The sequence below is a fragment of the Myotis davidii genome, unplaced genomic scaffold (assembly GCF_000327345.1).
Source record: "Myotis davidii unplaced genomic scaffold, ASM32734v1 scaffold674, whole genome shotgun sequence".
Lineage (NCBI taxonomy): Eukaryota > Metazoa > Chordata > Mammalia > Chiroptera > Vespertilionidae > Myotis > Myotis davidii.
The window spans coordinates 1,594,778-1,607,360 of NW_006286674.1; the positions used below are offsets into that span (position 1 = coordinate 1,594,778).

Genomic DNA, 12,583 nt, shown 5'->3' on the forward strand with positions numbered 1-12,583 from the left:
CAAGATGTCCTCTGCTGCCTGAGGGAATGACTCAACACAGGAAACTTAGGGTATGTGCCTTCTGAGCTCTATCCCCCAAGTCCCCAGTCCTGGGTTCTGCTCTCACAGCGCCATTCCACTTCACCTTCCCTCTGCCAGAGCACAAGGTGGGTGATTCCACAGGGAATTTTTTTGCATTGGCCCTTTAAGAGGGTGCCCAAACTTTGAGCTACCACTTCCTAGCAGACAGCACCCCACTGCTTTACACAGCTAGATGTTATGTGAGTACCCTCCTCAGTTTGGTGCTCTCTGCTGGGGAGCCCAGCTTGAGGATTAGATCCCAGAGTTCTCAGTGGCACCCTCCCTACCCCCACAGCTGAGATATCTCTCTGGGACTTCAGTTGCCATCTTGTGGGTGCCCGGCCAGCCCTTTCACACCTCCACCCCTCCTACCAGTTTCTATGTGGTCTCCACCTTCCGTCCTTGGGATCAGGGCTCTCTCCTTTGAGTTTTCTGTTGATTATTCGGAAGCCTTTCCGTATTTCAGTTGTAATTCCAGCTTGTTTCTGGAAGTATGTCCATGCAGCATCCTCTGACTCTGCTGCTTGGACATTAGTATTTCTTTTAAAGCCCCCCAGGTGATTCCTATGTGCAGCCAGAGTTGAAAACCTGTTACAACTTAAACATCAAGCAGCTTTTTCAGCTCTTTGAAGAATCTTTCCCCAGTGACTAGAGCTGTCCTTTGCACTGAATTGCATCACAGTCATTTATCCGGAATGTTATATTGATTTTCCTGTCATAGTAGTTACATCTGAAGTTGTTCAGTAATAGTTCACTGTCCTCAGTTTGACTCAAGAGACTTTTCTAAGTTGGATTTTAATTAAAATTATATTTTGACACAAAAGTTCTTTTTAAATCTCATCAGTAATAAATCAAGCTTTTTTCCAATATTTGTATTGAATTTTAAATTATAGCCCTGGCTGGTTTGGCTCAGTGGATAGAGCGTCGGCCTGCGGACCAAAGGGTCCCAGGTTCGATTCCGGTCAAGGGCATGTGCCTTGGTTGCGGGCACATCCCCAGTAAGGAGTGTGCAGGAGGCAGCTGATTGATGCTTCTCGCTCATCGATGTTTCTGACTCTCTATCCCTCTCCCTTCCTCTCTGTAAAAAATCAATAAAATGTATTTTTAAAAAATAAATAAATAAATAAATAATATTTTGAAACCATGCTTTTTAAATGCTTTATATCAAATATTCCTATTTTCATATTTAAATTATTACTCAGACAATTATAAATGTATTTATTTAGCATCTGTGCTTGAAATTACGTATTTTGACTCAGCAAAAGGAAAAATATGAGAGCAAGTAAAATATTGTGAGTCTGCCACTGGAAGTATTTGAAGTGAAAGCAAAGACCTTGTCGTGCTTTCCTCAGTGCTTGAAATGGTGTAGATAAAGCAGGCATGCAATGCATTGTTGCTGAATGAATAAAGGAATTCATTAAATCTTAAATTTGTTTTAATTTTAGAGGTTTGAGTACCACAGAAAAGGAAATTTCTACTTAACTATATTTGCCTTTTTCCCCCCTCACATGCTTATTCTTTAACTTTTTTTGGTTATGTGCTAGATTCTGTTTTGCTACCAACAAAGCAGTGAACAAAACACAAAAATTCCTTCTCTCGTGGAACTACTCTAATAAAGAGGATATGCAAATTTTAAAAAAAAATGCCAGGGGATTGTCATGGGCGGGGGGAAAAAAGGACACATATGTAATACCCTTTGTAATACTTTAAGCAATAAAAAAAATAAAAATATAAATGTTTTATGAGGTTGAAAAAATAAATAAAAATAAAAAATGTATATTATTATTATGTGGTGATAATAATGTGGTGATCCCCTTTCCCAGTTCATTCTCCTTTTCCCCCAAGAAGGAAAGCGGGGTGGTACTGACGAGGGAAGAAGTCATTTTAAATTGTCTGGTCAGGGAATACATAATTGAGACGATGCCATTTGTATGAAGATCTAAGAGGTGGTGAAAGAGCAAGCCATCTATAAAAATACATCAGACCAGCCGAAACCGGTTTGGCTCAGTGGATAGAGCGTCAGTCTGCGGACTGAAAGGTCCCAGGTTCGATTCCGGTCAAGGGCATGTACCTGGGTTGCGGGCACATCCCCAATGGGGGATGTGCAGGAGGCAGCTGGTCGATGTTTCTCTCTCATTGATGTTTCTAACTCTCTATCTCTCTCCCTTTCTCTCTGTAAAAAATCAATGAAATATGTTTAAAAAAAAAAAATACATCAGACCAGAACAGAAGGTGCAAAATCTCTGGAGCAGGAGCAGGCATAGTATATTCAAAGAATATTAAGGATGCAGGTGAGGCTGGAAAAATGAACAGAGGCAAAGCTACAGAGATAACGTCAAACAAATACAGGATGGGAGTGGGTATGGTACAGATTATATAGGCCTTGTAGCCATGGTCATTCTTTGACTTTTACTCTGAGATGGAGAACAGTTGGTAGATTCAGAACAGAGGAATCACAGTACCTGATATATTTTTAACAGCAGCACTCTGGCTGATAATTTCAGAATTAAAATAGATGGGCAGAGGCAGGAAGACCTTTTAGGATGCTGTTTTGGTCATCTAAACAAGAAATGATATGAACCAAGATGAAAGGAGTGGAGGTAATAAGTAATCAGATTGTTTTTTGAAGACAGAACCATAAGGACTTGATGGCTTATTGGACATAGGACATGAAGAGAAACAAGTTTAAGCATGAGAATTTTGGCTTGAGCAGCTGGATTCTGGAAGGATTGGGTAGCCATTTACTAGGATGGAGCTGTCTGCAGAAGGATCAGTTTTTAAAGGGAAAATGAGGAACTCGGTTTGGGCTATATTATGTTTGAGAAGCCTATTTTTTATTCAAGTGGAAATGTCAACTAGACCATTAGATACAGAAGTCTGGAATTCAAGGAAAAGGCCCAGGCTAGAGGTAATAAATTTGAGAATTGTCAGCACATAGTTTTTTGTTTGTTTGTTTTTTAAATGCCCATGTGCATTTTATTAATAAAAACTAACAGTGCCAAGTTAAACAAGTCAAACAAAGTATCTTTATATTCCATAAAATATTACAGAAAAGTTTGTGTTTCAATAAAAAGACTATTGTTTTAGAACAGGCAGCTAACACAACTGTGCAGTCAATGGTTCTTTGTGGATAAATTTTAAAAGAAGCTACTGCCTGTCCTGAAATTCCTTTTTCTTTTTATAAAAAAAGAACTATTTAAAATGATTGACAAATTTTGAGTTAAAAAACTGTTAAAACATTCTCTATATTTAATTTCAACTTTATAATAGATTACAGGAAGATGCTTAATTAACAAATACATTTGTTTCAGTACAGCACATAGTTATTTAATATTTAAATCTATGAGATTGGATGACATCACTAAGGGAATGATCATATATACAGGAGACCAGAGACCTAAGGGCAGAGACCCTGGGGCAAACCAAAGTTAAAAGGTCTGGGAAGGCGGTCAGGGCACATGACTGCATTCTGGGGCGTGCAGGAGGCAGCTAATCAATGATTCTCATCATTGATGTTTCTAGCTCTCCCTCTTTTCCTCTCTGAAATCAATAAAAATGTGTGTGTGTGTGTGTGTGTATTTTTTTTTTTTAAAGAGGCCAGTGAGAGAGAGGGAAATCAGGCAGATGGAAACCAGGTGAAGAAAATGTTCTAAGGAGAAGGGAGTGATCAACTGTGTCAAATGCTGCTGATAGATTAAGATAGAGGACTCAGAGATGTCCATTGAATTTGGCAACGTGGACATCTTTTGTACACTTAATCCTCATAAACACCCTGGGATAGGTAGTACTATTGTTCCTGTTTTACTAAATTAAAAAAAGTTTTACAGCTGTTGAATGTGCCCAAGGTAAAACACTACTAAGTGATAGATATGTGTACTGAGTCCATGTCTGTCAAACTTTTTAGCCTCTGTACTGTATTTTTTATATCATCTAGAATTTTCAAAATTTTGTAAAACATTTTAACTATGGAAAAAATCTAGATTAACAAAGATGCACATTCTCTACTCAGAATTAATGGATTATTGAATTTTGTAATATTTTATTTAGATGTACACCTTATCATCAACATTCCTTACCAGAGTAATGCATTTGCTACAGTTGGTAAATCTACATTGACAACATCATTATCACCTAGAGCAGGGTGGGCAAACTTTTTGACTCGAGAGCCACAATGGGTTCTTAAACTGGACCGGAGGGCCGGAACAAAAGCATGGATGGAGTGTTTGTGTGAACTAATATAAATTCAAAGTAAACATCATTACATAAAAGGGTACGGTCTTTTTTTTTCAATAGTTTAATTCATTTCAAACGGGCCGGATACGGCCCGCGGGCCATAGTTTGCCCACGGCTGACCTAGAGTCTATCACTCTTGATTTTGTATATTCTATGGGTTTGGACAAATGTATCCATCATTTTAGAATCATAGAGTATTTTCTCTGCCCTAAAAATTCTGTGTTCCACCTATTCATTTACTCCTCTCCCACCCATACCCCTTTCCCCTCTCCCCCAAGGCAACTACTGATCTTTTTACTATCTTGATAGTTTTACCTTTTCAAGAATGTGGTATAGTTGGAATCATACAGTATGTAGCCTTTTCAGAGTGACTTCTTTCACTTTGGTAATATGCATATAAAGTACCTCCATGTCTTTTCCTGGTGTGATAGCTCATTTCTTTTTTACAGCTGAATAATGTTTCCTCGTCTAGATATACCACAATGCATTCATTCACCTACAGAAAGACTCTGGTTGTCTCTAGTTCTGGCAATTATGAATAGAACTTCTGTGAATGCTGTGTGTAGGTTTCTGTGTGTACATGATTTTTTTACTCCTTTGAGTAAATACCAAGGAGCATGATTGCTGAATCATATGGTAGGACTATGTTTACTTTGTGAGAAACTGCCAATCTGTCTTCCAAAGTGACTGTACCATTTTGCATTCCCTCCAGCAATGTATGAGAGTTCCTTTTGCTCCACATGCTTATCAGCATTTGGTTTTGTCAATGTTCAGGATTTCAGCCATTTTAATAGGTATGTAGTGATAACTTGTTTTAAATTGCATTTCTCAGGTAACATGATATGGAGCATCTTTTCATATGCCTATCTGTCATTTGTTTATCTTTTGTGGAGTGTCTATTAACATGTTTGGCCCATTTTTTAATTGGGTTGTTTTCCTATTGTTAAATTTTAAGCATTCTTTGTATATTTTGGATAACATCCTTTTATCAGATATTATTGGCTGGTTTTTCCTGATTGATACTATTTTTTATTTAAAGTAATCATTTTAAATGCTTTCTGAGAAACTAAGATGATTACAAAATATTTTATTGTCATCAACTGCTAAGTGGTAGAATTTTCTGCTGATTTTTTAAAACTTAAGTTTTCTTTATAGAGATCTAGCCTTAAAATGTATTAAGTGAATGCTCATTTCTGTATATTATGGATTATGACATCCCTTAATTGCCTAGCATGAGGTAGAAAAGTATGAAAGATGAATTAAAATACAAAATTGCTTACCTTGTTAGCTTTAATAAAATGTTTGATTAGGGAAAAGAGATCATATGGTTATAGGGATGTCTGTATTTTAATAAACCATGCAATTTAGTTTCCCATGTTGTTCCTTTATTTCCATTTTATATAATAGTATTGTTATAAATATGTAATAGTAGGGCTGGAATATTTACTTTTGAGATGGTCATTATTAGATAGTGAATATCAAGCCATATTTTTATGCTCCTAGAGGCCCGGTGCACAAATTAGTGCACAGGTGAGGTCTGGCCAGCCAGCTCCCATTGGGGCCTATCGGGCCAGGCCAGCCGGGGAGAGGGGCGGCATGCAATTGGGGTGGGGGGCAGTCAGGGGGGAGCCGGCCAGAGGGAAGGGCCACAGGCGGTTGGCTGGCCAGCCCTGCCCCCTGGTCGAACTCCCAGTTGAACTCCCGGTTGAGGGGACAATTGCATATTAGCCTTTTATTATATAGGATTGACTCTTATCTAACAAAAATAAAAAAAATAGTGCTCTTTGACACATGATGTCATATTTCTGACTTTTCTATAAATAGAAAAATATAAGAATCCTTTCGTAAATTTTATCTTACTGTCTTTCAGATTAACCAATAGAAATATTATACACAAACCTGCAGAATGGACCTTAATTGCTATGGTGTTGCTGTCATTGTAAGTACTCTTTCAGATTTTAACTAAATACTAAATATAAAGAACTTTGATTAGGGAAAAACAGAGTTGTTCATTGATTTTGTAAACATCCTTAGAAAATGTTGTACTCCTATTTTGTGTCTTATATTTATTTCCTTTATAATAAAATAACTTTTATGTAAAGTGATATGCTATATTTTGATATGTTATAATCATTCTCTATATTTTATTGTCTTTTTTTCTGATGGCCTTTTTCTTTGCAAATATTACTTATCTTTTGAAAGAGAAGAACATCCCTGTGTGGGATATGTGCAGAGGGTTCTTTAGTTTCATTTTTAACTGTATTTTATTAACAGTAAATGGACCACATTATTTTAAATCTATATTTTTATCAACATATCTAAATCTATTTTATTTTTCTTCAACATATTTTATCATTAATAGCATCAGAAAAGTTTCATTTTCAAAATTAATGTATATCTTTAAAATCAAACATTTAAAGGAACTAAAATAGATACTACACAAACATATATAAAACATTTAATATTCACTCATCCATAGCCAGTTAACTGCTACACGTCCAAAACAGAAACCATCCTTGTGTCTATAGATGCTTATGGCATACAAAGGGTTAAAGAAATCACTAGTGGTTTCTTAGGATGTCTTTCAGTAGGGTTAAAACCATCTAGTAAGTATGTGTTTTTCAGCTTGAATTGCAAAAGTCTTTTTTTTTTTTTTTTTGAGGACCATTCGTTACTTAATTACTGTTGATATTTGGTACTTGTTAGGTCATTGAAGCCCATAGGACATTGAATACATACTGGACACTCACAAGTCAAGAAATGTTATGAGCCAGCCTCACAGCATCTCCAGTCCTGCTTTCTCTTTCTCTGATATTATTTTAGTCAGACATGTTATTCTGGCTTTACTGTCCCAAGGAAGGCTGTGCTGGGAGACATTAGGGTAGGCTTCACTGAGCCAGCATTTGTGTCACCCAACCAGATACAACTCACATGATTCATTAAATCAGAACACAGAAAATAACTTTACTTGAATGCCCTGATATAAATTTTTTATGAACCAGAAGAACAAATCTTTATCATTTCTACTACTCAGTGTTCCAGTTGAGTTCCTTATTTGTGAAACAGATCTTAGTAATTTTTTAGAAAGTTCTTTCCATTTTATGAAACTCGTAAATATTTTGGTCACTGGTGGAAAAAAAATCAGTATCTGCTCACCCACCATATCCGATGCCTGCTAATAAACCCTCATAGATAACTGTTTAACTGTACTTCTGCAATTCATTATACTAAAGAGGAAGTAACTTTTTTGGTTGACAAGTCAGAGGCTTATGTCCAGCAGTAATCTCAGAATCTTGCTTTCTAAGCCAGTAACTGGAAATATTATCTTATTGAGCAGCTGCTTACTGAGAACAAATGTTAAGTCCTACTTTTTTTGTCTGTCAAACTCTTGCTACATCTCCAAAATGTACAGCAAGCAACAAATAAGGTGTGGAAAATTAAGTAATAAAGGCAACCATAAAATTTCATGATTTTTCCATACAAAAATAAACCTCTAGTGTTTGATTTTAATAGAGGCATCCATGTGGCAAAAATTACTGAAAGCTTTCCTAGTCCTTTGATGCACTATTTGACTTTCCTAACTTTGGATGTAATGTAGGGAACCTCTTATTTCAGGGGTCAGTGTCTCATAAAAATAGTAACTTAATTCAATTCAAGAAACAAGCTGCACACATCTTAGATGTATTGCATGTTTCACATTGTGCAGTCAATCTTGAGGTTGTAGCAGTAAACGCTCTTTCTTTTTGTCACTCACCTTGAATCCTTTCATTACTCCCTAACCCCTACAGCTAGATATACCCATCTTCTCCTGGTTCAGTGGTTCTCAACCTTCTGGCCCTTTAAATACACTTCCTCATGTGTGATTCAACCATAAAATCATTTTCGTTGCTACTTCATAACTGTAATGTTGCTACTGTTATGAATCGTAATGTAAATATCTGATAGGCAGGATGGTCTTAGGCGACCTGTGTGAAAGGGTCATTCATCCGCCAAAGGGGTTGCGACGCACAGGTTGAGAACTACTGTCCTTATCCTTGGTCCTTTTGATACCTATATAACTAAACTACTTTCTAATTAGGGCCCTTTAGATTTTTTTTTTAATCCTCAGTCACTATAGACACCAAGTCAGATGGCACTTTCTTAGTTTTTGTCTTTCAAATCTTTTCTCATAATTCTAACTTTTGCCATAGGCCCTCCTTATAAGTTATCACTGATCCTTTCCATTTTGCATTTGCATTCTATATCTTCATTAGCCAAATCTCCTTATGCTTTGGTTGTCAGCTTCTAAGACTTCTATCTCCTGCTCCCATATTATTTTATTTCTTATTTCCTCTTTTCTCAGAAAGTCCCCTTTGGCTTTTCATATTTCTCTCCCCCTCCCCCCCCCAAAGAATCTATGGCTCAACTGAAACCCCTTTCATTCTCAACTTGTTCTTTTGTCACCTTTTTAGAATAAATATTACTATATGAAATGGGGATAAAATTAAAATACATATCTATCATGTTAAAACTAATCCCATTGACTTCTATAAAGTATAATTATACTTTATACTGGTACCCCTCTTTCTTACCACTTACAGTTTACAGTTTACAATTACGTAAGAAGGCACTTCGTTGGGGAAAGAAAAAGCAGGCATAAGGGCCAGCATTGCATAAAGTGTCTTAAACACAGTGAAAAGTATGGAGATTTTAGACATCGAAAGAGACATGCACATATAGAGAAAGGGAGTAATACACTCATACATATTTGTGGAATAGTAACCCAGCCATTCAGCCTTTTAACTTATCACCACTAAGATTGAACATAGACATACATAGGATTACCCTTTTTAAAAATAATTATCTTAGGATTTGGAAAACCTTCACATCTACTCTTAAACTTTCAATGGAATTTTTTTAGTCATTATTTGTAGACATTTCTGGAGTTTATGTTAAAAATGAACTTAAAAGTCTTTATAGCTAGGAAAAAGATTCTGAATGGCAAGTGTAGTCACTGAAATGAGTATAAGATAATATGTTCAGTATTTTTATAACAATGGTACTATTTTTTATATATGAATATTGCAAAGTTTTTTTTATTACTAGCATTTGTTTAATACATGAAAGCTGTTTTCAACATTTCTCATAAGAACTTAGAAAGGGTTTATAGTTATGAGTACATAAAACAGTTTATGCTTGTAGTATTATTTATTAACTAGAGGTCCAGAGCATGAATTCATGCATGGGTGGGGTCCCTCAGCCTGGCTGGCGATCGGGGCCATGGGGGCCACAGGAGGTTGGCCGGGAGGAGGGACCCCAGGAGGTTGGCCAAGGGGGGTGGGCACAGGAGGTTGGTTAGCGGGGGGGAGGGGCTGCAGGAGGTTGGCTGGCCTGGGGGTGCAGGGCACAGGAGGTTGGCTGTGGAAGTGCACTGACCACCAGGGGACAGCTCCTGCATTGACCGTCAGGTCAATGTGTGTCATAGTGACTGGTCAGCTGGTTATTCCAGTTGTTCGGTCACAACAGTCACTTAGGCTTTTATATATATAGATTACTAGAGGCCCGGGGCACAAAATTCGTGCACTCGGGGGGTCCCTCAGCCCAGCCTGTGCCCTCTCACAGTCTGGGAGCCCTTGGGGGATATCCAACTGATGGCTTAGGCCCGCTCCCCAGGAGGAGCGGGCCTAAGCCATCACTTGGACATCCTAAGCACTGCCACGGAGGCGGGAGAGGCTCCCACCACGGACACTGCACTTGCAGTGAGCCTAGCTTCTGGTTGAGCGGCGATCCCCCTGTGGGAGTGAACTAACCACCAGGGAGCAGCTCCTGCATTTTGCAAATATGCAAATTGACCTAATGGCAAAACAACCAGTTGCTATGATGCACACTGACCACAAATACCACATGCAGGTGCGCATGTACAGTGCGATTGAAACTTCGTGGCCCATGTGCAGAAGTCAGTATTTTGTGGAAGAGCCACACTCAAGGGACCAAAAAGCCACATGTGGCTCGCGAGCCACAGTTTGCCGACCACTGGTATATAGTGATGAGAATGCTATATCCATAAAACCTAAGAAAGAAATTGATCAAATTGGTATACTTGATCTTTGCACACTCAATGAAATGCATCTATAAAAAGACATTATGATCCATTCCCACTTCATTTACTTTCATGGGATTTGAATGGCCAGTGGAACTGCAACATTTTTTGATATTTATACTATGTATTCAAACCCTAAATAGTTCTAAGAACATAGGGAAGCAGTGTACATTTATTTAACACTAAAGGAATAAATGTCCCTGAAATTCTCTTAATTTTTTATTTAATGTTATAGTTAACAAAGGTTCTTAAGAACTCCTTACACACAGAATATCTATAGCTAGGGGCCCAGTGCACAAATTCGTGCACCTTGTAAAGATCTATGGGTCGTGAGGCTGTCGTGGGCACAGGGGCGGGTCTCGGCCCATCCTCTACGCCCCTGCCTGGCCCCTCCCTCCATGACCCCTGGTCCCCTGTGTGCCGGCAGCCCTGCTCCTGCCTCCGCCACTCCGATGTGCTAATGGCGCCGGCCCCGTTCGCACCCGCTGATGGCGTGGAGCAATTGGGGCCAGCACTGGCAGTGGGTGTGAGAGGCGGCTCCTGGCCCTGATCACCCCTTAGGAGCAAGGGAAGGTAGAGAAGCCCTGAGGAGCAATCGGGGCTAGCAGCCGCCGCTCGTACCCACTGTTGGAGCCAAGTGATCGGGGCCAGCGCCAGGCACTGGCAGCAGGTGCGAGCTGCGGCTCCAGTGTCAGCAGCACGTGCAAACGGGTCCAGTGCCAGCAGCAGGTGCGAGCTCTAGGTGGAACTGCAGCACCGCGCAGGAACAAAGAATTTTGAGTAACCACCAGAGGCTTGCCCCAATGACAGCAACTGACGCCCCGCACTGCCTTGGTCTGGCGCTCTCGCTTACCTGCTCCACCACCCCGCCACAGCCTATGCCCGCCATGTTCTGCACACACCCCCTGGTGGTCAGCACACGTCATAGCGACTGGTTGTTTGGTTGTTCTGCCATTTGGTCTATTTGCATACTAGGGTTTTATAGATAGATAGATAGATAGATAGATAGATAGATAGATAGATAGATAGAGAGAATTGACCCAGTTTTTTTATTTTTTTTAAATAATTGATTACAAGTGCAATAAACTAACTTGGTATTACTGCATAAGCACTTGATTATAGTAATTTTATATCTTAATTGAACTTGATCATAGTATGTCATGATTCTGACATACTATATGTTGAAATAATACAAAGCTGAATCTAGTTTTTCCACATATTATTAGTCTCTTTTCATAGTCTTGATGCATGATTTTTCATAAAAATTTGTATAAATATATATAGTCTGCTATAAATATTTCAGTATCTGTAATCTGCTGTGTAAAGCTAGTTAATGTCTTTATGTATTTATACACACACACACACACACACATACACACATATATTCCCTTTGCTTTTAGTCTTCCCAATCTTCTTTGATCTTTGTCATTATACTTGAGCCTATAACACAAGAGGGGACTATGCAGATGTTGACCTAAAGCTGAGAAATCTAGAGAAAGATTCAGGCCAAGGCTGACAGCCCACAAGAAGCCTATGGAGAAGCAAGTAGACTAAGCCTGACTTTCTTTATGTGTAGTCCACATACCAGAAATGGGAATCAGTTTCCTTAAAGACTTCTTATATTTTTTTAAATGTTTTCTATTATTGATAGTATTACAGATATCTCCATTTTTCTCCCCTCCTCCAGGCCCCTGACTTCTTGTATCTAAAAATGTAACTTTTCCACCCAAGTTTAATGTGGAACCTATGTAAATAGGCCACTACTTTGTATTTTGATGACCTATGGTTAATTGTAGATAGGAGTTAAATGTCTCTTCTATGCAACTGTAAAACAGAAGGATCTCTTACCTTTTGAGACAGCATGGAGGGACCTGGAGAGTATTATGCTAAGCAAAATAAGTCAGAGAAAGACAAGTATCACATGATCTCACCAGTATGTGGAATCTAATCAATAAAATAAACTGAGGAACAAAACAGATCCAGAGCCATTGAAACATGCAACAGACTGACATGTTTCAGAGGGAAGGAGCGAGGGGTGCTGGAAGAGATTAACCAAAGAATTTATTTGCATATATGCATAGCCCATGCACAAACAGTAGGGGAAGGCCTAGGGAGGGGGTGGGAGTAAGGTGGAGGGAGTCAAGGAGGGGAAAGGGGACATTTGTAATACTTTCAACAATAAAGATTTTTTTTTTAACGTCTCTTAATGGG

At 38.7% G+C, this 12,583-nt stretch overlaps 1 protein-coding gene across 1 annotated transcript in view; it reads left to right on the forward strand.

The window, feature by feature from the left end:
* RPAP2 (RNA polymerase II associated protein 2) overlaps window positions 1-12,583 on the forward strand; it is a 96,584-nt gene that overhangs the window by 49,237 nt on the left and 34,764 nt on the right. Inside the window, exon 12 of the mRNA XM_015560322.1 lies at window positions 6,164-6,232. Within this exon, the coding sequence (XP_015415808.1) occupies window positions 6,164-6,232 (69 nt within the window). The remainder of the gene's footprint in view (window positions 1-6,163; window positions 6,233-12,583) is intronic.